Source organism: Setaria viridis, chromosome 8, assembly GCF_005286985.2.
Source record: "Setaria viridis chromosome 8, Setaria_viridis_v4.0, whole genome shotgun sequence".
In the NCBI taxonomy this organism is placed as follows: domain Eukaryota; kingdom Viridiplantae; phylum Streptophyta; class Magnoliopsida; order Poales; family Poaceae; genus Setaria; species Setaria viridis.
The window spans coordinates 36,440,133-36,467,692 of NC_048270.2; the positions used below are offsets into that span (position 1 = coordinate 36,440,133).

The following is a 27,560-nucleotide window of genomic DNA, read 5'->3' on the forward strand; positions in this document are numbered from 1 at the left end:
TCCAGAAATGCCTGTTATCAGAAAACAGAAAACAGGTAGTACATATGACACTAAACAGAGGTTGTGTTTTTCTTCAAAGAAAACCCACGTATACGACAGATGCTACTAGATTAACAATATTTCCTGAGTGCTTTTGCAAATTGCAAATGGACAGGTGGCTGGTTTCTGATTGCAGGCTTTCTTTAGGTGCATTTTTTTTTGTGAATACTTGCTCGAACCCTATATTGAACTTGCTGAGATCGGCAGAATCATAGCCCACCAGACTCCCATTTGTTACCGAAAAAAGTGCCATGTTAAGTCTTGGAAAAATATAAGTACCACGTACGTGGGAACTAGGCCGTAAGTAGACTTTGGACACGAGGTGTTACAGTCACATGACCAATAGAATTATAAATTTTATTGGTTAGACATAAAACCTAGGGTTCTGTCTAGATGTCATAGTTTGTCTCAGAAACTATGGTAATTATATTTTTCCAAGTACGAGGCCATGATTCATCAGACAAAAAAAAAGGGTGATCTCAAGTGGAGCTTTTGAAACTCCAAAAAAGAGTACTACCTCCATTATTTGAAATCACAATGAATATTCATCAGAGCATCTACGCAACTATGTACGGATGTCAATACTACGATGTGAGTTTTCAAGTAACCGAAACCAAATTATGTTCTCTAGCTGTCAACGCACGGTACCATGCATATCACAGATAGTAAAAACAGTAAATAACTCACCAATCCTGAAACTCCTTAATTAACAGAGCTAATGATTCAAAAGTAGCTGACCAGAAACCTGCAGTAGAGAAACAGCTGAGCCCTACCGCATGCAGCTCTACAAGTTGGGTTCATCTCGTAGTGCTTCTACTTGCTCGCCGTCGCCGTCGCCGTCACCCTCAGCCGTGGGCGACCTCTGCCTCTGCCTTGCCACTACGGCCGCCGCCACCCGCCCCGTCATCCCTGACCTCGACCTCCACGTAGGCAACCCCGTCGGCGTGGTACTGCCTGAGAATCTCATCATCCTCCTCCTGCTTCGCCTTCAAGGCGGCGGCGATCTCGGCGTGTCGTAGGAGGAACTTATCTCTTCTCTCGGGCTTGTCCTTGTAGCGCTCCCCGATCCTCTCGGCGGTCAAGGGTTTGGAAGGCCCGGTGAGGGCGCGCCGCGCGCTCCAGGAGCTGGTCGATGTAGTGCTGATACACCTTCACCAGGTTCGTCCAGCTCTCCGTCGCCATGCTCTCTCTCTCTCTCTAGAAATCCTGACCCTAGACGTCCAGGGAGAAAGGAGTACGTTAGATTTATAGGACTCCAAACCCTAGGAGTACGTTAGATTTATAGGACTAATTTGGCGGATACTTAGAAATCCGATACAATTTTGTGCAAACTTTAGCAATAATAGTTACAGATCAAACTGTTCCAGCCACGAGAGAATTTTGGAACTCAAGAGTCAAACTGTTCTTGCTTGTCCTTTTACCACTACGTATCTCATCAATAACCAACATGTAAGTCTCCCAATTAATGATGAATATAATCCTCAACTGATCACAGACAACCATGAAAATTAACAAAGAAACTCAATTACTTAGTACTTACTATGTCGCTGATGCTCCAATCTCTAATTAGCTCCAGGGACTCGGCGACGCCATCCAGAAGCTGATGACGTGCACCTCTATTGTACAGTTGAGGTGCGACAGGTGCCCGTTACCTATTTCTGTGTCACACCTGATTTTATAAACAAAATTGAATCACATCACATATATGCTAGGATCTATTTATTCATACATGTGACATTTACAAGAGTGAATATCATAGCAATATTATTACATAATGATAAACTTCGTTAGAAAATGACCCGAGGTCTAAAAGAAAAATACATATATATTGAGTCTTCAGCGGAATGGGACTCCACAAGCAGCCAACCGGGGGTACACCAGCCTAGATTCTTCTTGGTTGAAGCCTTCGTTTTCAGTGAACTCTGCATCGATTCTGGAGGGATATATAATAATGGGACAAAGGAGGGGTGAGTACAGCAAATTATGCTCCGCAAGTATGGGAAAAGATTATGACATGAGACTTAAATAGGATGGCTTTTATGGGTTGACACGCGTTTAAGCAACATCACCTAGTTCTTATCCTAAGTCCTTAGCACCTATTTACTTAGATTTGAAACCACCCGTCTCAACCAGAACCATCCCATCAGAAATCCATCGAGACCTCGGAAATCCATCCCAGAAAATTATAATATAATAAAATAAAATAAAGGTTGGAAACTTTTAGAAAATAATAAAATCATTTGTTTTATTCAGTGTTATATATTCACAACCCAAAATGGAAATTTTGGGTGTGACATTCGGGTTCTTACTGAAGATGCCAGGAATACCGGCCATCCATTATGGAGATCATAAGCTGGAGATCAGAAGAAATGTGTTCTGTTTTCAATTGGGAGGTTCACAATTTACCATTTTTAAGGTTTCCCGTTCATGTTTCCTAATATTATGTTGGCAACACATGACAATCGCATGCGTGTATACATCTTCTATTATTTTGTGAAAAAAAGAAAGTCGTTTTAATTTCTTTCAAGTTCGTACCAATTGTTATGAGCTGTCCCAATCATCATCTGGCTGCATTATTGATGATGCAGCACATATGTACATGTAATTGAAGCTGTCAAAGCTGGCCTCTCTTTTGTTTTAGTGGTGGTGGTCACATATCAATTCGGGGTAGCTAGCGTTCAATTCATTAATATGGATGCCACTATCAACTTGATTTGTCAATAATAGACCCTGGCGCTGACGCCCCGTCTCTTTCCACACAGAAATCAAGCTCTGCTCCACAAATGGGAGGTGCAAAATCAAGGTCCTATTATATTTTTTTTGTTGCTGATATGTGTTTCCTTGGCGGTTGGCAGCGAGGAAATAAAAATTCCTAGCTAAGGATTGCGATTTACTTGGCAGGCGAGGGCAGCCAATGATTGCAATTTACTTGACAGGTGAGGGCAGCCAATTAAGGACGGCTGCCAAGAAAACTAATTTGATTGGCAGTTATGTCTAGATATATAATGAAAACTATGAATCTAGAAATATCAAATCGACCTACGATTTCGGATGGAGGGAGTAATAATATATATAAAGATATGTATCCCTCTTAAGTATTATCTTGTGTAATATTCTTGGAAAAAGAAAAGGACAATTACTGGTGATCAAACTGTTCTAGCCGCACGAGATAATTGCAACTCAAATTGTTTCTCCGTTTCCTTCTACTTCGTAGAACAAAATGCGTATCCCATGCATGCACATGCATATTAGTTTACGGTTTGCGAACTATGCCCGGGGCCATTATCGGGCGATCATTCGCCGCTGCGCAGTTGCGACGAACGATCGTCGCTAGTAGCCAGCAGCGCGCGTGCATACGCAGCACGCTGCGACGAATACTATTCTCTGTGCATACGTTCGATACTAGTCGCTTCTGTAACCAGCTGTCTGTCTCTTCCCGGTCAAGTTTCTGATCCGTTCCCTGGTTCCCTTGTCAGGCTTCAAACTGAAGCAGTCGAGCTTCTATCTATTCTCTCACTTCTCCTGCTCTGCCTTCTATTGTACTCGTGATTTCTCTTTTGGGACAGCGGGTGTGTGGGTGAATGAATGGGCGGGGGGATTGTTTGACATACATATGAATGTAGAAGCTACTATTTTAAATGATATTTTTATGAGTTTATAGTTTAATCATTTACCATTTTCTGCTTATTAATACCATCTTGCAAAAATCTTTTTTCCTTATTTACAAGCAATCTATCATAAGCACAGAGATATGCACATGGTATGTGAGCTGACTAGTCGTAAAGCTCCACAGCTACACTACCAAACACAAAGACTGAAAACATGCATATATCCACACTGTCAACAGCATGAACAAAGTTACTCCATTTGTGGGCAATAGTATATAGCTCATCTTCATTGTTTACACATTTAAACAAACATATCTAAAACTTTATACCTAAATTTATAAACCTTTGGAATCTCATATCCTAAACTTTGTATTATGTTTCCAAGAACTTCCAATTCATAAATAATAAAGGTTTTATATATCCTCTAATTTCAAACTTGTAAGTTCCATATACAAAACTAATAATTAGATTAGGAAATCTTTTATTTCACATATCCAAACCTTTGTAACTCCTAACTTTCAATTCACATATTCAAAACCTCATAATTAGATATCAGAAACTTACAAACTACGTATACTCAACTTTCTATATCTATAGCTTCCAATTTACATATTTATAACTTTATACTCAAATTTTAAAACTTTCAAATCACGTACACGATTCTTTCTACATCCCATATTTCAATCAATGTATTGAAGATTACATATTAAAATTTCAAAGGTCAAAATTCACAGTTCTTTCTACATCCCGTTATCTGCACATTCAAGCATTTTACTCCTAGATCCAAAACTTTGCACTATGAATATGGGAACTTTCTACTGGTATATTATAAACTTTGCACTTGAGATCCCAAACTTAGTAATTTTAAACTATGAACTCTAAATTTAGGAACTTTGTACTAGCACATTTTAAACTTTGTACTGACAGATCTAATGCTTTGTACTCACATAATTAATACTTTACTATTAGATCTAATAATTTATGGAAACTTTGTAATTCTCTAACTTTCAAATGATAGATAGGAAACATAGTGTTGCGAAACTTTTAAGATATATACTGAAAACTCTTAGGTTGTATACCAAAACCTTATTACTAAGATACTAAAAACTTTTAAATTGCATATAAAATATCCCTCCGCTATTATTTTTGATGTTTCTAGTACCTATAAAACAAGAAGTGTAACTAGCAAGTAGTTTCCATTTACCAAAAGTCTTTTTCTCTATTAACTAGAGATGATTAAAATCACTGCAAGTGCGCTTTTAGTATGTGTTGCATAACTTCAATGCAGAAAATGACACTCAATCAAGATTTATCCAATATTTATGCACCAATCAACTTTATCTAAATATTTATAGGTGCCAGCAATGCACAAAAGAAAAATAGGCTCGAAACTACATCTCATCATTCATAAATTCAGAACTTTGAGCATAGAAATTCAAAGAGTTTTAAACCCATCGGATAAAAAACTTAACACCTACATGTTCCAGACTTCCTCACTAGAAAAAATTAGGAACTCATAGGCTCACATCAAACCAACACTGATATCAGATTCTATTAGCATTAGCCAAACCTAAGTATATACTATGAGTCATGCAGGCGCTAAACAGATTGACACCACATAACCCAAATCTAAAAGCACTGATAATTGAACAAATTAACACCATGCTGAACAGATTAATTTTGCAACCACAACATGATGTATGAGTATCAGTTTTGAACAGCAGCAGAAGCATACAATCACGATGGGAAAAACTGTCGTAGATTGATAATGCATGAAATCTAAAAATTCCAACCGCAGATGCTCGCACGGTAAAGCAAAAAATTAGCACAACCAAGACCACCACATACTAAAAATGAATGATGAGCTAATTTTTGCTGCGAATTGGGATAGACCATGAGGCAAGCGCTTGTATCTACTCGAGGATGTCGAAGTCCTCGCCGGCTAGGATGTTGATGGAATCCAGATCGACAGTGGAAAGATCCACCCATGTGAGCGCTCAATGCCTTCCATGGAGATTGCCAGCACCATCTTCTCCTACAGCAGGTGGGGGTGCCATGCTGTGTGGTGGCAGCGCAAGGAGAAGAGGTGTGGGGCTCGGATGCATGAAGCTGGGGTTTTGCTTGGAGCCGCCCGCGGTGCTGACTGCCAGCGGCGGCCATCCCTTCTCCAGTTCCCGCGTCTCTGGCTGTGACCAGCGAGCCGTCGTACTTCTCCTGTCGGCCTCCATGTTGGATCTAAGAGGAGGGGAAGGAGAAAAGATGCGGACGAAGGCCTCACGGGAGAAATGAAACGAGTGGACCAGAGTTTGCATGTAGGTCTGAATATTAGCTCGTGTGCATGTAGGGGTGCCTGTTCCTTGGACGCGTGTCCGTTCGTTGCTAGCAGCCAGCGACGCACGTTCAAAACTAAGGATTTCGCCGTACTCCAAGCTATCGTCGTCACCACCGCCATCAGTTCCTTGTCATCGTCGTCTTCATCCTCGCCGGCGGCCAGGACCTCCACCTCGGCGTACCCCTTGGTGCTGTACTGGTGAAGGACGCTCTCGTCCTTGTCAAGGCACGCCTTCATGGAGGCTTCAACTCTGGCCATGACGGTGCAGAGCTTTTCTCGCAAGCCCGGATCATCCACACGCTGGATGAGCTCCTCGCGCATGAAGGGGCTCCTTAGGGTACGACCTTGCCTGGACAGCGTGGATGTACGTCGGATTCACCCTCACCATCTTCGTCGTCCTCTTCTTCTTCTTCGGCTCCGTCGTCGCCGCTGCCTCTCCGTTGTTGATCTCCTGCCTCTTTTGCCTTCTTCGTCGTCGTCCCATCCAGCGGCGGCGCTGTCGTCGCCGTCTCGCCGTCCTTCCTGCCTTCCCGTCGGCAGCGCCGATGTCACCATCACGCCGTTTTCCGACGTGTTGATCTCAGACGGTTGTGCTGCCTCGTCGGGGATTGCACTTGTTGACATTGTTGTATACGAGATCGTGGCGAGCGTTCGTGCAGATGCGCAGGTCGTGGCCAAGCTGATCTATATATGTGTATCAAACGGCGGTAGAAAGTTAGGGTTTTATTAATCGCCGAATAAAAGGGCATGCACGTACCAACGTGTGCGGACTTCTCTCCCCCGTACGGTGACCATAAAAAAAACACAAATAGACTTGATTCTTCCTCTGTGGCAAAAGGTAAAGAAAATAGGATCTGAACCATCATTTGTCAATTTACAAGGATTTTAATCACAAGGTACTTTGACAAAGAAATGCATTGCAAATACGAAAAAAATGCCGGGGCACAAGTATTTTTGTTGCTTTCCTGTAGGAGGCAGTGGATGTACCCCTGCTTCACCTTCACCAGCTTCTTCTTCCTCCTCTTCTTCTCCTGTCTCTGGCGCCACCTTCTTCACCACACCTCTATCATCGGGCAATAGCTGCGCCGTCGCTGTTGTCAGTCGCCGGTTGGATCGATTTGATGAGTTCACGTTCAGCAAAAGATGGCTGGTTCACGAGTTCAGAGATTACCGACGTGCCTTTGTTCCAGCCACACAAACACACGCATCGGAGTCACTGGCCATCCGGGCCCACACTTATGCGTTCGTCACCTCCGGACACGCCAACGCCTTCGTTGGCAGAGAAGAGACCTTCCATCCAACCCTTTTTATCTCGATTGACTTTGGATCCAGGACTAAATCGTCTTTAGTTCTGAGTCAAAAATATGCCACCGATGGCCACCTCCGACGGGCTCTTTAATCCCGGTTGGTAATATCAACCGCGACTAAAGAGCCCCATTTAGTCCCGGTTGTAATGGAGGAATCTTGTGAGGCGTTTAGTCCCAGTTGCAAACACCAACCGGGACTAAAGCCCCCCTGTCCCGGTTGGAATTACCAACCGGAACTAAAAATTTCAACCGGGCGTGGGCAGACGGCTGGCGGCTGGCGCGGGTGACCACCCCGGTGGCTTTTTTTTATTATTTTTTTAACCTGTCCTGAGAGAGAAACATTTTGTCTCGACGGATTAGTCCCGGTTGGATTTTCAAGACTTATATATCTCTCCAACCGGGACTTCCACCGGTGCTTACACGCCATGTTGTTTAGAAGACGTCTTCTGAGTTCCTGCCTTTGGCTCTGCTCCAGGCCTGACATGTGACATACGGCTGTCTGCTGTTTCCTTATCCTGAAGTAAATCCGTTTAATGTAGCAAAAAGAAAATGAATACATTTGATCGTTTTCTGCCTCGAGCGCACCTTGGCCTGCCAATACTGTGAAACTCTAAAAGGCCCTAACCAGTAACCCACAGCCACCAGCTCTAAGAGGCTCTTTTCTTGATATTAAGAGTTATAGCCTTATATTTCAAAAAAAACAAAGAGTTATAGCCTTATAGGGTTACAGAGCATTTGAAAGAGTGCACTTATGTAGATTCATGATGGAATTTGGAGCTTCTTCTACATGCTTTTGATTGCTCGTGCCATTCATGCTTTTTTTTTGCAATAGTTTTCCATCTAAATCATAATTTCAGCTCGATATTGGTAATCTCTTGTCATTCATTCTTGCGCTTGAATTGCCCGTGCTTACTGGTTGTGGTTGTGTCGATATCTTATTAATGGAACATGCATTATATGATTCTTTAGTTAAGCGTTTGGATTTATTTTTAGTTGTAATGGAGGAACTTAATTTAGGATGGGCCAAAGGGATCATGGCCCGACTTGATTTCAGTAAGCAAACTAGGTGTGTTGGTTCAAATTTTAGATTCAGCACATATAGTTGCATTTTCATTAATAACTTCTACTCCTCCATTCCAAATTTCAAGTCATTCCAACTTTCTTTAAGAGTCAAACTTGATCAAAATTATAAAGAAAATCACAAAAGTTTATGGCACCGAATAGATATACTATGAAAATATATTTAATGAAGAAACTAATGGTATCTATTTGGTATCATGAATGTTAGTACTTTATTGTATAAATTTGGTCAAACTTGAGATGCTTTGACTCTCCAAGAAAATTGGAATGACTTATAATTTGGAACGGAGGGGGTAAGAATTAGCATGCTGTTTTTTAAGTGACATATGTGATGTGGCCATCTATGGTGATTTCGCCAATCTTAATAACCAATCGGATATATATATCTACTCCGTGGTCGGCCATAAAATAACTTATTTTATAGCCAGGTCATCTAACTAGTCACCCACCCAACTATTATACAGTAAACCGATTATGGTGATATATGATTGTCTACATCTGCATTATATTTTGAAAAAGTTATTGAAGAAACGAATATGATATATAATAGACATTTAGTGAGTCAAAGCCTTATTATGATTCCAAAACAGCTCAACACACGAAACCTAGGGGAAAAAACTATACTAGGAAGATGCACGTACGTTGCTACGGCAAAACAACGTTGCTTAGCACGCGATGTTTTTTTTATCGTGTTGTGTAGCGCACCACATTTTTATATCATATTGTCATGAAGCCAGTGCAATTAGTAATGTTGTCAATTTATACTTAGTAATGTAGAATCATATAAAAAACCAAACAAGATCCAAAGGATGCAATCTGTGAACCATGTTGGGACATAGATGCTAGCTATGGATGGATGGGCTAAAAAAATCAATTAGAACACGTTTAGCCAGGCATGAGCTGGGCTAAAAAAAATCAATCAGAACACGTTTAGCCAGGTATGGGCTATGGTGTGGCCAAATCCTTGCTACGGCAGCCCATTTAGGCACCTTGTGAAGGCCCATGGCCTGGTCAAAGAGGTCAAGTTCGGAACTCTAGTGGGTTAAGGTTTATTATTAGTAAAAAAGGTTAAAAAAATCTTGAGTGTGTTCATTATTTTCTGAAACGATTAAGAGCAGTGTTTGTTTCTATCCTCAAGTACTCTTCAAAAATGAACTGAACAAACTCATATGGTGTAATCACACATGCCATGGATTTGATATAGAAGTAGCACATGGAGAAAGTCATATAAGGCATTGCTAACACCAGTCTCATCATGACGAGTATCACGATCATCACAGCTGTAGCTAAAGCCAGTTCCAGTGGGTTGATCAACAAATATGATATTGGAGATCTGCAGAAATCAAGTCATATCAGAAACCGAGGAAGAGGATGAAATAGCTAGGTCTTAACATCTTCATCAAATTTGGTTCCATCAAAAAATTGCAACATTCAGTTTCAGACTTTTTTTTCTCTCGAACACCTGAGTTTCAGGCTTTGGGTGTTACGTGATTAGACTGATTTCCCCTGACCTAACAGGGATCATAACATGGGTATGATATCATTATTTACCGTGTCCCAACCGAACTTGTTCCATGTTATTTTGCAATGGTGAAGGGCCCGTTCTCGTAGAAGACGGCCAACTCACTACTGCAACCAGGCCCTCCCGTGAGCTAGATCAACACTGGGTCCTCCTCCTTTCCTCTCGATTCGAAGAAGTAGAACATCCTGCAGCACCAACCACAAGCACACAAACGCTCAATTGTTTGAATTGCGAAGTTTTCTCATAGATATAACTCATATAAGGCTTATTCTTTACATCAACTACAAGCAAAGCTAGGACATGGAAAGGGGCAAGGTCGTATCTTTCTACAGCTAGTCAGCTAGTATTTCAGATGGCGAAACTGTTTTCCTCTGAAGAACCGTTACAAAGCTTGGCACATTTAATTCCACAGAAATCAATGCGGAATTCCCAACCAAAGATCGAAGAAGAGCGCATTGGACTACCGTTACTAATTAAGTTGGAGATTTAAATTTCATCCAGGGAACAAAAGCAAATTCCCACCAAAAGATCGAAGCTTTAGAACCTAAGAGCGCGGGATTCTACTAATCTCTCATAGCAAAGAGGCAATGAGGCCTCACTCACCTGGCGTCGTGCATGTGTGGCAGGCGGAAGTAACCGGCGTAGTGGCCGAGGTCCTGGACCCCGTCGGGCACGCCGGGAAGCCTTACCCGCCGCTCCAAGAGTTCCCCAGGCGCACTCGCTCCCCGCCGCTCGGCTCCCCCGCTCCGCCCCTTCCTTCTTTCCGCTGCCCCTCCCTGCTCTCCGCCACCGCCGCCCGCTCTCGCCGGATCTAGATCCGGCACGGGGCGCGGCTCGGAGGGAGGGGGCGCGTACCTACCGGCCACGACGCTGCACGGGCCGAGCGTGGGCCGCTACGACCCCGGCGGCGTGGTCCGGCTGGGGTAGGGGCTGCCGGCCACGGCACGGCGGGTGGGCCTGCGCTGGACCGCAGCTGACGACGTGGACTCAAACGAGCCGACCTCGCTGCCATCCACCTAGCGCGAGCCCCCCGAGCGCGTCGGCATCAGGAACCGCGCCGTTGGCGGCTCCTCCTGGATCCCGCCGTCGTCCATCACGCCGCCCTCCTCCTCCTCCTCCGGTTGCCGCTGACGAGTTCGCGGGTGGCGGGGGCGCGGATCCGATAGAGGCGGACGGAGGGGTGACTGATTTGGCGAGCGAGCGAAGCGTGGTAGAAGTGTTGTTTCGGTTTAACCCCCTCCCTTCCCTCCTTTTTCCACCCGAGCCCCTCATTTGTTCAGCATTTGGACTGCAGGTTGATTACTAAAAAGTTTAAGAACTTTTTTGCAAAATAACCATGACGGACGGAAAAAAAAAATTGGTTGCTTGCTTTAATATTAGGTACAGATATAGATATACACTCTCATCTTGTATGCGTGTGAGTACGTAAGTATACACACCGACACACGACACGATAGGGAAAAACTAAATTTTTTAGCGTACAGCCTGCAAGCTCCTACGTGCGCCGCGACAGCGCCGCCGGCCGCCGCCGCCTCACCATTATCAACGCCGCCATCCTCATCCTCCTCCTCGTCAACATAGATCTCGACCTCCTCCATGGCGTACCCTTTGGCGCGGTACTGCTCGAGGACGTCGAGGTCCTTGTCCACCATGCTCTGCATGTAGGCCCGGGTCTCCACCTAGGCGGCGTGGAGCTGCTCCTGGAGATCGCCGGGGAGGTTGTCGATGACCTCCTCCGGGACGCCATCGAACACCCTGGGAGCCGGCTTCTTGAGCAGGCAGTCGATGTACTCCTGCTTCACCCTCACCATCTTCGTCCTCCTCATCTCCTCCCCCGGTGCTGTGCCACCGCCGCCTCGCCGTTCTCCGGCCTCATCGTGTCACCGCCGAGGCTGAATCGTCGTCGTCGATTGGTTGGACCCCTGTTCTCGGACGTGGAACGCAGGGCGGCCACGGGTGCAGTATTATTATAGAGTGGTCATCGTCCAGAGTTCAGGTGCAACACGTCCGGAACAAATTACTTCCTCCGTTCCAAAACGTAGGTTGTTTTAGTTTTTCTTAGTTCTTAGATGTTGCTACGTATCTAGATATACACTATATCTAAGCGCATAACAATATTTATGAAACCTAAAATAGCCTGCAACTTGGAACGAAGGGAGTAAAACCAGGTGGAGGCCAACAGGAACTCAGCTACGTCTTATCCTCGGTAAAAATATATTTTTACCAAAAGGCACCACTAAATTCGAGAATTTGGAATCTTGGGAGCTTTTTCGAGGTCTCCCAACAAAATTTGTTCATGATATTTGAATCTGGCAAATGGTAAGATCGCCACTAAATTTTATAGAAGTTTAAAAGATGCTGCTGTTGAATTGCTGATTGCTGAAATTTGAAGTTAGACAAACGTTTTGAGTCTGATGCTATTTGACCAGTTGGCTTACCACCACAATGAACCCAAAACCAATTGATCACACACTGCAGCCTATGAAATACTAGGCGCGCACTTGTATCTGTAACCCAAACAACATGAACTTTTGCATCTTCTTTATTTTTCGAGAACATGGGAATCCATGGACAACCAACTAATAATCCCTAGGTGATGAATGTAAAACGGCCTTATTGAAGCAGAAATACAAATTTTGTACAACAGTGAGAACACCAACAGCAGTCCCTCGCTTATGCACTCAACATCGCGACGCAAGCACTGGGTTCGGAAGGCACTGGGAAAAACGGGATTCCTGGAGCTAGTGCTTAAATCATTCGTTCTTGGAGCAGGCAGCTCAAGTTCTCGAGGTTGGCATGGTTACAACAAGTTGATCGACAGTATGCACAACAGATGCTGGTTGGTGGGTTCTCATGGTGCAAAAAAGGCAGCAGTTGGCTCCAGCTGACCCGGAGAGATCAGTTAGAACGGCTTCCTGCTGGTGCTCATGTTCCACAGTTCAGGGCATGTGTTGGATCCGTTGCACTCTGATATCTTGCCCGATCTGGATATTGTTCCATAGACTTCAGTTGCCTAGACGAAATACTGTTTGTTCACATGAAACAATCATCAGCATTGTCCACGCAGTGCTCAAGCAGCATCCGTACTCTAAGCTGCAGAAGAGATCCGACATTGCACGTTAGGTTTATTGACATAGCGAGATTGATTTTAATAACTTCTGTCAAGAAGCACGGGCTAGATAACAGCGATGCTAGCTCATCACAGGTTGAATTGTTTAAGAAGAGAAGGGAGTAACCTTGCAATCCAAGCAGGGGTCATTTATCATGCTTTTTACTTGTTGGATCACTCCAGCAGTTTGTAGTCTGATAACTCGACCGGATGAGGCTTCACATTTCGGGTAAATCAAGTTCAGAAGACACCATAGGGTGGCAACCCGCAACTGTTTATCCTTGCTTTGCAGAAAGTTCACAACAAAGGATGGTTTAATGCGATCTGGTCGGTGAGGAAGAAGGACATTCATCACAGCTTCCTTGTTCATTTCGTTTCCAGCAGCAATGTTTGCAAGCACAAACATACCCTAAATAGAGGAAACAGCATGATCAGTGCCTTGTTGTACAATGGTTTTTCCAATTTCCTATAAATGCTAAGCTATAGAGGAGCACATGTCCCAAAATATCAAGGAATGGAATATAAAGTTATTAGTTCATAGAATAGATGTTCAACTCTTCTCCTGTCCCTCCAAAGTTAAAAAAAGCATATGAATCGACATATAGTTATATTTTCAATCTAGAAAACATAAGTAAATAAAATAGAATATAGTTTAAAGAGAAATGACCTGAATGCACACTCCCAGGGCAGATGCATTGTTCAGTTGTCTTGCAATAGCATCGATAACCATTCCATCTTCGCCAATGACATAATTAGCAGACTCCACATATCCATCGACAAGATTGTGCACAAGTGCCAAGGTCTGTTCCTGAACAAAATGTTCAGAGTCTGCATAACATTTCACAATTAGCAACAAAGATAGTATGTCAGTTTCCTAGGATCATATTTAGGCATTAGACTCACCACATATGAGGCTTGAAAGAGTAGATAAAGTCAATTCCTTAACAATGAAGTCTTTATCCTTTGGACTAAGAAGGAACATAATATTTCGGAGAGCCCATACAGATTTTAGCCTCAATGTTGGATCCATGGACTTTGATAAATGAACAAGTTGTGAAACAACCCCAGAATGAAGAAGAACTGATTTCCTGGGTGTCAAATTAACAGCAATATTGCAAATGGCACCAAGGGCAGCAACCTGTGACAAGAGCAGTTCAATAGGTGAGAGAGAAATTTGGAAACTTCTAGAGTCACAATGGACCTAAATACCCATGTTTTGCAATAAGGACAATTGGTGATAGAAAAGGTTGCTCGAACAATAAAGCTGAGAAATGGTAGCCAGGGTGTACCATAAGAGGAAGTTTGGTGCTAGCTTCTAATCATTGTTCTGCAACTTTGTTTTGATAAGACATTTCCTAATGTGTCTAATGGCTTAAATGCATGAAGTACTGATGTTTGAACATGCAGCTAATTGTCTAACCGATACCAAATTTAGCACACTATAGGGGGAAAAAAAGGCTGCTCCCTTCCTAAAGCGAGGAAACGGTGCCCAAGGTACATAGTACCAAACAAGGAAGTTTACCTGCTAGCTTTTGAATCATTCTTGTGCTAATGTACATTGATATGTAGTTTTAATCAAATCATAATGGCTAAAAGACCTAAAGTACCGATGTTTCACTAGCTAATTGCCTAATCAATACTGAATCTAGCACTGCTTCAGTAACAAGAAAGATTGCTCCAATCATAAAACAGTAGCAGTGGTACAGGTTCACCTGCTAGCTTTATGTTGTTTTCATGCAACTCTAAGTTGATGTGCAAATTTATATTTGATAAAAAAACTACATAAACTATCCAAGGCACTTTATGGAAACTGGGTACCAAAAAAGAGTAGGTAAAACTGCAATCATCATGCCACAAAGGGGTAAGCTGCCATGAAGTTTTAACTCCAGGAGGCCAGTTAACATATTACGAGACTGACGTGCAAATATAAAAGTTGTCATGGCATACATTACAAATCAATTTTAACCCACATGCTCATAATTTGACAGGACCACTGGAAGAACAGAAGGAACTTGGATGCAGATGCACTGAGCCTTCCCAGAAAAAATATATATATATATATATATATATATATATATATATATATATATATATATATATATATATAAAACTCAGGACAACAGTATTGTAGATTTTGCAGGATTAACACTACCTGCACTGAAGTAGATGAGTCATATAAAAGCTGGACCAGGGGACCAATAACTGTATCACAGGACAATCGGCCTCCACTGAGAACCTGGAGATTAAATACGTTTAACTGAATCATCTGGGATGAACAAGAAAGATCAAGATGGACAGATGCATGCACCTTACCTTTGGTGACCTGGAGATATTCTTCAGACATGAACATGCTGCAACACGGATATCAGCCCAATCATGCTTCAACGCCTCAAGGATTAAGGTTGATACCTATTTAAGAGATTATACTATTAGTCACAAGTTATTTGTCAATCCTTATTCATTTATTGCATTCAAGTTAAATGTTGGGAGCTGACATTGAAACAGTTGATTTAGCTAATGACCTATCTGAAATTAGCAACATAGTACAGAGTACTGAACTAGAAATGACAACTTTAGATCACATACCTCGGCCGACATAAGCTGAGATCTTGACTCTTCCAGTTTTGAGCAAAGTTCAGATAATGCAAGCAATATGGTCACTGCTCGTTTTGTTTCCAATGAATTTGCTAGCAGATGGTTGCTGAGCTTCTCAACTGCATTCGTTGTAAGGGCTTGTTTCTGCAGTTCCAAGCTGTCTTTAATCAGGGTGGTTAATGCCAACGGAGCTTCATCTCCCACGTGGTCAGGTTCTTCCATTAGCTCAAGTAAGACCATAATCAACTTGGTCTTAATCTGTTTGTCCTGAAAATGACAGGGAGAAGCATGCCCAAGTGCTATCAAGCACAGACAAGCAAGTAGTCGTGTGCGTGGACTCCGATCATGTATTAACCCAACTACTGAACGGAAACCTTTTCCATGGTCCGTTGATGCAAATCTCGAAGCAACTTCTCTGTTGTTCCGAATGACTGCAGTAACAGAATCTAAACAAGCATCCCGTAGATTCATAGAACCTCCAAAAAGGCTAACAAGTTTCTGTGGAACTCCAGCACTGCATAGTGACAATTGTTCTGAACTATTCTCACAAGAGTGCGATATAATAGTAGCAGCCAGCTCGGTGACATTCTCGTTCTCACTGTTCAAAAGAGAAAGAACAAAATCCATGTTTTTCCCATTATTAACGTCAAACTTTGGAGCTAGTTTTGATTGATATATCATTCTGAGAGCACGTGCGCTTGCATCCACAACCTGTAATCAAGACGATAACATCAGATAGAATATAAGCAGTATTATTACTTACAACCCTATCATACAGAACAATATGCATAATCACTAATCTGAATTGGCACCTAAGCACAATATACTAAACCTTTATTCAATAAAGAAGCTTGCTTGGTCTGACTTCTTACAATTTTACATGTGCTAGTGCTACAGCTTACAAGAAAATGATGGTTGAATTTAAGCGATAATAAATAGTTAGCATTTCAGAGAGATAACAATGAAGTCATGAGACATAATGGAGAATTTTGAAGTTTTCTGTAGTAAATTAGTTACATTTCGGAAAGAGAATTTCGAAGTGAAAGATCAGGCGCAGGCTAGTGGTTCAGAAAGTGGCCTGTGCAGACATTAGCTAAACTGGCTGAATAGAGCAATGTTTATGTCCTAAATATCCACAAAAACCATTTTTAAATTATAAATATCAGAAAACTACTTTGTCCTGCTGTAAACTAGAAAAGGGGAGAAAACCAGCAACTGCCAAATCATTACGTCAGATAAACTGGCATGCTAATGCTTTTATAAGAATCCCTATATTATTAATGGTCGAAAGTGGTGGTTACGAAAGGACGTTGAGACGTGACAACAGAGAGCTACCAAAGTACTCATTTCATCTCCTTTTCTTTTCTTACTCATCCATCGTGTTATATACCCTTCTTAATAAAATTCTGTACCACAAATAACGAGCTTCGGTCTCATAGTAAAATAATGAACACCAGAGTTCACCAAATTAAACAGTTAGTTCATTTGCAGTACTACATTTCATTCAACCTCATATATCGATCGCAACGCCAGTTAATAGATCATGTGATCGCTATGTTTTGAGTTGTTTAGGGAGGCACAATTGTGACTAATGCATTGTGGACTGGGAGAGAGCGGTACCACTCTAAAGTCTGAGCCCTTACAAGTTCTATGTTCATGCATAAATCATGAGCTCCAGTTTTAGCAGAACCTACCAGAAGGCAATTTACCAAATTTTATTAGATTGTGCTAAAATGAGGAAGACAAAATTCAATCAATCAATTTAGACAAATTTAACAGAATCTAATACAAAAAAGGCAATTTTCCAACACATCCTCCCCACCACCAAACCTAACCATTGACCCACTACCATACTCTCCTGATGTCAAGCACAAATGAACAATAATTTCACTACTTCAACCAAAAGATGAGGATAGCATAAAAGAGAAGCTTCAAAAAGAAGAGAAAAGGAAACGACAACCACCACGGTTGCTCTCACCTAAACTAAAACCAACAGATTCTCCAACAGTTCAGCTCAAATAATTCCCTCATTCCATGGCTTTAGCACAAACAACCAATCATGATTCCCTAATGCAAAGTTCTTTTCAACCAATCCATAATTATTTGCCATCAAAACTACAAAACTTTATTTCCATATTCTAACTACCTCAAAACCCTTATACTACAGAATATGTTCACGGGAAACTGAATGATGTATAGTTCACACCTCGTCCCAAATTCGCAATCGCAGGTATCAAAGTAAATTTGAAAGTTTTCAACAATTCGCACATAATTGACGAAATCGACGTTGTATGTATCCAGTTCAGGCTCAAATTGCAGGCATAATTACTAACATATCCCCAAATCTCCACCAGGAAACTAGGCAAGAAGCAGTTAACGTTGCTGCTAGTTTCCGTCAACTCTCCTGGACGCAACAGATCTTTTCCCAATTAAGCAACAAATCCGCAGAACAAACTCTTTTTCAATCCTAAAACCAACCAGATTCCCGTAGACACAAGCAACGAGCAAGTGAAGGCAGCTGACCCTACCTTCTCGTCGGGGTGCGCGAGGAGTCGGGTGAGGTGCCCCACGGCGCCGGCGGCCAGGACGGCCCGCGCGCCGTCGTCCACGCCGCACGAGAAGCTCCCCGCCGCGGCCGCCGCCTGGACGAGCGCCGCCGGGGAGGACCCGGGCTCCGCCAGCGCCGCCACGACGGCCGGCACGGCGCCCAAGCGGAGGTAGAGGAGCTTCTTGGTCCGGTTCCCGATGATCTGGTTCTTGATCTCCCGCAGCACCAGCACGCGCTCGTGCTCCGCCGCCTCACCGCCCGCGCCGACACCGGCGCCGGAGCCGCCGCAGCCCGCGACCGGGGAGGGCCCCGAGGCCGCCAGCCTCGCCGTCAGCTCCTCCGGCCTCGTCCCCATGCAGGAGGCCGCAGACGCCGAAGCCGAAGGAGCTGCCGCCGCCTCCTCCGGCCGCGCGCCGCCGCTCGCCGTGGCCGGCATCTGGGGAGGTCGGGTGGGGAGGTGGCCGAGGGGTGTTTTATGCAATAATTGATATTTTTTGGGTATTTTTTAAAGCAAATTTTTGTGCTTGGTTGGTGTTTATAAGAGACGGATGGTGATGGCCTGATGGGGAGATGATGGGTGGGGCAGGGGCAGCGCCCAATGAGGTGTCGCCACGTGGAATTATTAATGTGTTATTCATTTTTTGATATTTTTTAGCTGGTGACTACTATGAGCCTGTGTGTTTGTGACGTGGGACAGCTGGTGAAATCATTGGAACCAAATTTTGTTGAAATTTTGAACTTGTCTTCTCATTTGTTTTTTGCTAGATTTTTTCGAAGGCCGCGGCTGCATTAGACTTGGTTTCATAAATAGGGATGTGACGTGTATGCAATTGTGATGTTTTTTACCTGACTTTATGGATTTTTACTTTTTTTTATCCATTTTATTTTTTTCTTCTGCTTTCATCTCAATTTATGCATAAGCCTTCTCATGGAACTTTCTTATGGTAATATTTTCCTTTTCTTTTATGTATTGGTTGGATTATGGTGTGTTTTGGTTATTGTTGTTCGAATGTTTCAATCCTCTTTCCTCATGTTGTATGTTTCCCTGTGCACAAAGCAAAAGGCAGCATGGATTCTATTTCCATGTAATTGAATTTGGATACCTCTCTCCTTTCCGAATTGTAGATTGTCACTATATCTAAGATGCTAAGGTCATCATCGTATCACCTCTGTTATTGTGCATACTACTACTAACACAAATAGACAAACTTGTGCAAAATCTAATATAATGCTGTTGAAATTACTACAATCTTCAACTTCAAACTATGTCAAGATCAATCTATCGATAAATCTAATAAAATTCATCAGAGAATCTAAAAATTTTAACAGCTGGTAAAATTCTTGGATTGACAAAAACTCAACAGTCAACACGCCGACTTCCACTTCCCTCCGAGTCCCACCGACTCATCCATGAATCATCATCATCGTTCATCAACCCCGTAAGGTGGGCTGGCCCTTTGTATAGGGGGCCCTTTGTGCTCCGCTGCTAAAAAGGCCGGCCCGTGAGATGGGCTCTAGCGGACGCGGCAAGTTGGTCCAAGAGCGGCCCGAGGCCCACATCGTGGTTCCCTTCTGCCACCTCAAGGCTCCAGCCTCCAGCGCCCGGCGGTGCGCCCCTACTCGGACACTGCCGCCGCCGCCGCCGCCCCAGGCGCTCGCTTACCATCCTCCCCCGAACGCCGGCGCGGGATACTGTCGGTAGGCTGGTGCTCGTGCGTCGGCCGCGGCTGCTGAGGGGCTCAGACGAGGCGAGGCCGAGGCGGAGCGGGCGAGAGAGCGCGATGGCATCGCTGGGGCGGCTCAAGTCTGCCATCTTCGGTAGGGAGGAGAGGAAGATGTAAGGATCTCTGGCGCGGCAACCGTCCCATCTCGTCGCGTCCCTCTCTTTACCTTCTTCGATTTATTACTCGTCGATTTGGTGCCTTCTATTATTTGATTTTTTTTCTTCTCGAATCGGCTATAAAAAGCCTAGCTTTTCTTTATTCTAAATTCCGTGCTGTTAAGACTGTTAACGAGAAATGCTCACATGGTTTAGTACTTTTAATTCTCGAGGATACAATGCTCACATGGTTTAGTACTTTTAATTCTCGAGGATACACAAACTAATCTCCCTGCAGAAGTAATGCTGTGTTTTACAATGTTCTGCACGGTTTACTACTTTTTTTTGTTTATCTTGGTGATATGCAAAATAATCGTGTCCGCGAACTGTAATTTGCTTCTTGGCCCATAATTGCCTTGTACAAGTTAGAGTAGCCTAGTGTGCTAATCGAAGGCATTGGTTTTTGGCCTTTGGGTCTATCTTTTCGTTAGTTTGCTTGTGGTTCATAGGCTGAATTGTTGCTTCACGACTCTTGATGTGGGATTGATGGATGCAGGCAGTACCAGTCGCACATCCGGGGGCTCAACGCGTACGATCGCCATAAGAAGTTCATGAAGGATTATGGTATGATCTGCTGCTGCTGCTGTTTCCTGCAAAAGCATGCCGTTATTACCTTTGCCCCAATTTTTTCTGATTGACTCTGTGTTGGATATGGTTGAGAAAATTGGGTTTTTGAATAAAATAGCATGGTAATGAAATCACGAGTTAGGTAAACCAAATTATACTTGGTGGTGGGGGTTCAAAGAACAGGCAAAATTTGTAACTTGTAAGTCCACTAAAAACTTGCGTTTCTGATGTAACCACGCATACAAACATACTCAGCATGATGCTCCAAAATTTACCCTGCAAACTTCTTGTGCTTCTGTTATCACTAATTAGCTCAAGTGCTGACCTCTGTATGGAATTCAGCATCAACACACCACAACTACTATATATGCTTCTGGCTTTGTAATTGATCACAACCATTCATTGTGCTGGTGAGCCTGCTTTAGAGTAGCTTTAAGTCTAATATATTTGTACCTTGTCTCAATGGTGAAAAGGAAACTGGGGCAGTGGCATATAATGAGTCATTTATTTGCTTAGTCTTGGTTTCCAAAAGGAACTGAATGTTGAACAGTCCCCTCTACCTAAGGAATAATTGGGGGCTACCTTCATCCATACATGGATTTTGTATTTCTATGTGTAACTTGTCACCTAGCTTAATACAGACAACATGCGAATATGGATTTTTAATATGGGATTCATGTCCTGGTCTCCAATATATTGATACCCAATCCGGGTGCAATTGTACTTTTTTGCCCAATGTCAACCCATAGACGGGTCACATAACGACTCCCCCTTTTTGCTGATTGATTCTGGAATTGTGTTGGTTAAGGTATTTATTCGTGGTTGAGCAAAATGGTTTGGGAATAAAATGGCATGGTAATGAAATCATGAGTTAGGCAAGCCAAATTATAATTGGTAGCACTAATAGTGTTCAAAAACAGGGGACACGTGTAAGTTGTAACTTTCAAGTATGCAAAATACAGTTGCAGTTCTGCTGTAACTCCACATACAAACATAGCCATCGATTCTCCAAAATTGATCCCACAGCCTTCTCGTGCTCCTGTTATTGCTAGTTATCTCAAATGCTGAATTCTGTGTGGAATTGAGCAACCATCACACTAGAATCTGGTTACCTGTGTAGGCTTCTGCCATTGTAGTTGATTACAATCATTCAGTATGCTGGTGAGCCTGCTTTAGTAGTACCTTTAATTGTGATATATTGTTACCTTGTCCCGATGTAAACGTGTGGATAGATGATTGAGTTGCCCTTTCATAGTGAAATGGAAACTGGGGCAATGGCCTATAATGAGCTATTTATTTGCTCAGCCTTGGTTTCCAAAAGAAACTGAATGATGAACAGTCCCCTCTACTTAAGGAATAATTGGGGGCTACCTTCATCCATACATGGATTGTGTATTTCTACTGTAACTGTAACTTGTTACCTAGCTTAATATAGATAACATTCTAATATGGATTTTTAACATAGGATTTATGTCCTGGTCTCCAATATATTGATAACCAATCCTGTGCAATGGTACATTTTTTTTTTTGCCAAATGTCAACACATAGATAGATCACCGCTTCATTGAAAAAAGGAAACCGAGAGAGTGGCATGTGATGAGCTATTTATTTGCTTACTCTTTGTTTCCAAAAACAACAGGATGATGAACAGTCCCCTCTACTGTAGAAAGAACTGGGGGCTACCTTCATCCATACACCAATCAGATACTTCTATGTATAACTTGCCGACCCCTAGCTGAACACAGAACATATTAAAGTATGCATTTGTTTCCTTCACATCAGAATTGATGTCCTGTTTCCCAGTCTAGTCATATACTGATACCTGACTAGAAGTGCATTTTTTAGTTGATTATTTTTTTTGGAAAAGACTAAAAAGTAGAGTAAGTCGGGTTGCTTGGATCTTGTTGCCTTTCTTTAGCAACTGGATTGGCTGGCATAATATTGGTAGAATGGTAGTGCAGTACTTGAATACTTTCAAATAGATAATATACAAGCAATCTGCAATGCATGAATTCAAAACTAGGAATTGTATTTTACGCGGCAAAAACTTTTTTTGAATGCATCCTAGTCTCACAAAATAGTGGAATGAAAGAATAGACCCCTTCGTTGTAGAAAGAATTGGAGATCAGACACTCAACCTTACAGTTCTTTTGACCTTAGCGTACATAATATCCATCATTCATTGTCTGTGTAATGTATCTGTGTGGTGCCACTGATACATGTCTTTACCTTTCAACAGTTCAGTTTTATGGCCATGAGAAAAATGTGGATAACAGTCTGCCGATCAAAACTGATAAAGATACATTGAGAGAAGGATACAGGTCTGAACCACGTCCTATTAACATATGCCTGTGGTTTTAGGAAACTCATAATTTCATAAATGCCTCAGTTTTCTTCTTCTACCATTTGAAAGGTTCATTCTTTCCGAGGAAGATGACATGGATTCAACTTGGGAGAAGAGGCTGGTCAAACGTTACTATGACAAGCTTTTTAAAGAGTATCCTTTTTTAGTATATTTTATATTGCATTGTTCTTTCTATGAGGACATGTCAGTACATGGCATAGTTTTCAGATAATTTTGTGAAATAACAAGTTCATGTGTGCTGATACTAATGTCATTACATATTAGTTATTTAATAGCTTGGTAATGTAAATAGGCATAAGGCATGTGAATGTATCTTAAACCTGTAAAGGGCATATATCTCTTGCTGTCCTCTGTATTGGTACGCTCTTCTGCATGAAGACTTAAGTGCTTCATGGTTTCACCTCAATGCCTCATGAACTTGTGCTTTCTGTCAACCAGTATTGATCATTGCTTGTATAAATGGGAGCTGTATTTGATGTGTGTGCTGTTCTTTGTAATTTTGTAAGACTTAACTATAATGTGCTTAGGCTCCTTAACTTGAGGTAGGTATTGCATTGCTGACATGACCCAGTATAAAAAAGGCAAGGTATGGTGCTTTAACCCTATGTCAATGAATACTGTTTCTTGATGTAAACATGTAGTTTCTCCTTTAGTCTTGAATGATATACAAAAGGAAGAATGCATGGCATGACTTTTGGGGGACATCTAAAGGCAACAATAGTGTCCTTCCAATTGTGATACTCTTGTGACCTTGATGAATTCATATTTCATAAAATTAATGCACAGGCAGGAATAACTAGAAAATTGTTTTTTTGGTTGTGGATTTGCATCAATGTAAATATTGCAAGAACCATGTTTGCCAACCTGCCCATTTTTCATATTATGTTCTGGCAGGCACGCACAAACACTGATTATCCTTGTAACACAGAAGTGAACAACTATTAACGATATGGCAGTCGTGCATTTTCAGTGGCAGGATGATGAATGGATGCCCAACCAGTTTTTTTTTTTCCTTTCTAAAATCATCTGTAGTTTTGGATATGAATCCCATCTTACAAGGGTATATTCTCCTGTAGATTGGATTGAGATGGAGAACAGAAAAGGAAGTGATATCTGGCAAAGGTATTCTTAAGCAATCCCGTCTATTAATTTCCATCTAAAATGATTTCTCTGAGTATTCTGTTGCTAGCAACAGACCATTCAAATGGAAGTCTAGAACTTAATAGGGTATTTAAAGAAATTGTAATTAAAGGTTACTGAGCTTAAAGCCTTATTTCTTTACACTATTAGGCATACTTATCTTTTATTTAGCTGTATGTCTGAGTGCAGTTGGGGTGCTTGCACCAAATTACCACCAAACTCAAAAACAAATCATAACTGAATCTCTAGATTTTGGAAGCCATCATTGTAGTTTTCTTTTCTAATTATACTAAGGTGTTAGACAATACAGAATTTGTTTTTTTTCTGAAAATTGTCTATTCACTTAAACAGGATCAGATATTTCTTGTTCAGAATCAATACAAAATCTTTAGCAATGGTCAGAATATGCTCTTTTGCAGGGCAATTTATCTGTGGCAATAGGCATTGTGATGAAAAACATGGGCTAGGTAGTTACGAGGTATGTTCTTGACTAAAATCCTATTGCTCATGCTAAAATGTGTAAAACACAAAACACATTTTATAAAGAACTGTTTCAGCTGTATTTGTAGCACTTACATTTTTCTCTTATCATTTTCAGGTGAATTTTTCTTATGTTGAAGCAGGGGAGCAGAAACAAGCACTAGTGAAGCTGGTAGCTTGCAAGAGGTTAGTGAATCCACTGTTCCATAATAGGATTTGTTTGAACCAGATTTGGCACTGCTCTTTCTTACCATGATAGTTATATTTCTTTAACTTTTCCTTGGACCACTGAATCTTGCTTCGTCTTTTGTGCTTTCATTTTGTTCAAGCAAGTGCCCAATTGATTATTTAGCCTGATTGTAGTACATTATGAAAGATGTGCAGAAAAGCTTGCTTATAAGAGGCTGAAGGAGAAAGAGAAAGAGAAGGAGGAGGAGCCCTACGGTGAAAAGGAAATTGAGTTGAAAGACAGGGACAAGAGAAAGAGGTATCTTAAGTTCTTGTTCTTGTCCAACCCCATTATTTTGTTACACTACATTCTTTGACTCTGTTCAAACTGCAGAGAACATGAAGAAAGTGATGACACCTCAGAGGATGAGGCCAAGAAAGATAGAAGAAAGAAAAAAGGTACAGCTGATTGCATACGCCTTTTATATTGGTCATGTACTTTGTTGGGTTGGGGGGCAGGGGTCTAATGCTTAGTTAATGGCTTGCTTGGCTACTGTACTCCTCAGGCAGCCAAATCTCAAACAGGGTTTTTATAACATCCCCGTGGCCTATTGGCACCATCCTTTTTCCTGAAATCCGAACAGCACTTTTCAAGATATTTGGCACCTAAATGTTGAATTCACTTGACTCAGGGTAACTGTGTGTGTGGTTTCCACCTGGGAATGGGCCCAGATCACGGCTGATCTCAGGCCTTGCAAATAAGGCCTATTTGGAACACAGATCTTGTGTTTATTCATGTACGCAAATGTCATGGCTCTGCGCTCAGTAGAACATATGCCTGCATTGGGCTCACCAGAACAACCTGCGACAGCCTTGGGCGTTGTCAATAATTCTGTGCTCATGCATGCATCTTGTGTTTGTTTATTGGGGATTTAGGGATGCCATAGATTCCAGTGGCATGAAACTTACTCTTGCACAAATGCTGCAGATCGGAAGGGAGCTTCTTCAAGGAGTTCAGGAAACAACGATGAAGGTTTCGAAGAGTTCCTCGAAGGCATGTTCCCATGATCTGGTTATCTTAGTGGCTACAAAAAGTTCTTCCATGCTCTTTCGGGGAAACAAACGAGCACGGATCTTGTAACAAAGCCATTAGTAGTGGAGTAGCAAATCGTTGCAAATCCGACCCTTGATGTGCTTTGACTACAAGTCAATGTAGGTGCGCTATCTGTAATTATGTGTGCCCGTGTTGTTTCATTTTCACATCACTTTCGTAGCTGTGAGAGATGCCTGTTTCTCTGTTAGTCAAAGAAAAGATGAATGTAACTACTCGTGGGTCTACTTTAGTGTTACACTGAAGGAGTGAAGGACAATTTCAGCAACATTGACTTCTGTATCTATATCAGTGTTCTGGCTGGAGAGGTTCGGAGTTTTCCTTAGTCCGTTTTTTGTTTTATAAGGCTTTTTTTGTTAATAAAGCTAGCCTGCCTAGTTTCAACCCAAAAACAGTGATGAACTTGATATTACATTTGCATTATACCTCGACAGTTGAAAATGAACAAATTGCAGCTTCCAGTTACTTATTTCTTATTAAGCAAAAAAAAAAGAAACTGCTTATCTGCACAAAATGTTACAAGCCCAACCCAGTAGAAACAGGTGGATGAAAGCGTTGGAGATTGTCGCATATGAAGGGAAGAAGCTTCCATCTTGGGTAACAAGAACTGAACCATATCTCGAGATCAAGCCAATTGATTCGAGATCATGTGAAAGAGGATTGCCTCCACTGGGACTGCTGCCATGTCTGGAGATCGTTGAGATAAGTGGAACTGAAACTGTGTGCAGTGTCAGTGCTAATTTCTATGGCCACAGAGGTACATCTCGTTCATTGGATAAACTGACTCTCCTGTGTGCATAACCTTAGTCTGGGAACAGGCGCAGTGGTCACGGATGTTTACACGTCTTGCAGAATTGGCAATCATCAAATGCCCAAAACTGAGCATTGCACATGTAGCTCCCATCACTTGACAAATTGATACTCTGGATGAACAACAAGATGCTGTAAGACCTCAAAGGAGCCTGCATGGTGTAGAGCCAATAAGACCTTGCAGCACATATCGATTTCCTTGAGTGAAGAGCTGCCAGCTTGTTCGGAATGTGAGGGACTGCAGGATGTTGGTTAGCTCACCAAGCTGGAGATATGCGGGTGCCTGCCACGGGCGACGAGCTGATATGCCCCCCCGCAGAGAACTACAGTAGTTCTTTGTTCCACATTCAGACTGTCCTGGTTGCAGCATCTTTCATCCATCAGAAGCTTGACGATTGACAACGGCAGAGAACTGCAGGCTTTACCAGATTGGCTGGGCAACCTACTTCTCTTCAAATTTTGCAGTTATCAGGCTGTCCTCTGCTGCATCACATATTCACATTCCTGGAGGCTTGCAACAGCGTTCTGGAATCATATTATATGTTGAGGACTGCCCCAATCTAACAGAACAACCGTACCGTCTCTGATTTGAGATCACTAACACTCTGCTTCAGGCCCCAAGCAAGGGCCAGAAAGCGTTGTTCTGTCAAAACCGGGCTGTTCCTTCCTGTTCAGTCACCGGGCTGTTCCTTCTTTGTTCATCAGACAGACTGTTCCAGTCGCTAGTTGATCTCCAGGCTCGTCAGTCTTGTGACAACGACTCATATCCACGTCAGGCTAGCAGTGCCGCGTACAAAGTCATGATGCATGTACAGTAATCGACCATGCATACACGGCCACGTAAGCCTAGAGTTGCAGCGCTGCCTACCGGTCAACATCTAGACGCAGCCCGCTGGAACT

The 27,560-nt window shown here is 42.4% G+C and overlaps 2 protein-coding genes, 1 long non-coding RNA gene and 1 pseudogene across 3 annotated transcripts; 2 read left to right on the forward strand and 2 right to left on the reverse strand.

Moving 5' to 3' along the window:
* Nucleotides 1-718: 718 nt before the first annotated feature.
* Nucleotides 719-1,706, reverse strand: LOC117833708 (uncharacterized). Its single transcript, XR_004635530.1, has 2 exons — nt 1,580-1,706; nt 719-1,251 (listed from the first exon to the last, which is right to left on the reverse strand). It is a non-coding gene; the product is annotated as an uncharacterized lncRNA (long non-coding RNA).
* A 10,690-nt stretch (nt 1,707-12,396) lies between these two features.
* Nucleotides 12,397-18,636, reverse strand: LOC117833701 (uncharacterized). The gene is made up of 8 exons (XM_034713296.2): nt 18,121-18,636; nt 15,584-16,303; nt 15,311-15,406; nt 15,150-15,233; nt 13,901-14,135; nt 13,665-13,825; nt 13,125-13,406; nt 12,397-12,981 (listed from the first exon to the last, which is right to left on the reverse strand). Exons 1-8 carry the CDS (start codon nt 18,574-18,576, stop codon nt 12,922-12,924), a joined length of 2,094 nt encoding a protein of 697 aa, XP_034569187.1. The 5' UTR covers nt 18,577-18,636; the 3' UTR covers nt 12,397-12,921.
* Nucleotides 18,637-19,725: 1,089 nt separating this feature from the next.
* LOC117833706 (uncharacterized) lies at nt 19,726-26,175 on the forward strand. Its single transcript, XM_034713301.2, has 11 exons — nt 19,726-19,977; nt 20,516-20,583; nt 22,826-22,907; nt 23,000-23,083; nt 23,498-23,537; nt 24,028-24,073; nt 24,511-24,569; nt 24,690-24,757; nt 24,948-25,058; nt 25,134-25,198; nt 25,728-26,175. Exons 1-11 carry the CDS (start codon nt 19,922-19,924, stop codon nt 25,805-25,807), a joined length of 759 nt encoding a protein of 252 aa, XP_034569192.1. The 5' UTR covers nt 19,726-19,921; the 3' UTR covers nt 25,808-26,175.
* A 130-nt stretch (nt 26,176-26,305) lies between these two features.
* Nucleotides 26,306-27,224, forward strand: LOC117834612 (putative disease resistance RPP13-like protein 1; annotated as a pseudogene).
* The last annotated feature ends 336 nt before the right edge of the window (nt 27,225-27,560 follow it).

Excerpts from the sequence above, each read along its gene's own strand:
- LOC117833706 (XM_034713301.2), top strand. The coding sequence starts at position 19,922 with ATGGCATCGCTGGGGCGGCTCAAGTCTGCCATCTTCGGTAGGGAGGAG. Across the intron at positions 19,978-20,515 it reads GGTAGGGAGGAGAGGAAGAT|GCAGTACCAGTCGCACATCC; the intron begins GTAAGGATCTCT and ends TGATGGATGCAG. Across the intron at positions 22,908-22,999 it reads ACATTGAGAGAAGGATACAG|GTTCATTCTTTCCGAGGAAG; the intron begins GTCTGAACCACG and ends ACCATTTGAAAG.
- LOC117833701 (XM_034713296.2), bottom strand. The coding sequence starts at position 18,576 with ATGCCGGCCACGGCGAGCGGCGGCGCGCGGCCGGAGGAGGCGGCGGCA. Across the intron at positions 14,136-15,149 it reads ACTCATCTACTTCAGTGCAG|GTTGCTGCCCTTGGTGCCAT; the intron begins GTAGTGTTAATC and ends CTCTTGTCACAG. Across the intron at positions 13,407-13,664 it reads CCCTGGGAGTGTGCATTCAG|GGTATGTTTGTGCTTGCAAA; the intron begins GTCATTTCTCTT and ends TCCTCTATTTAG.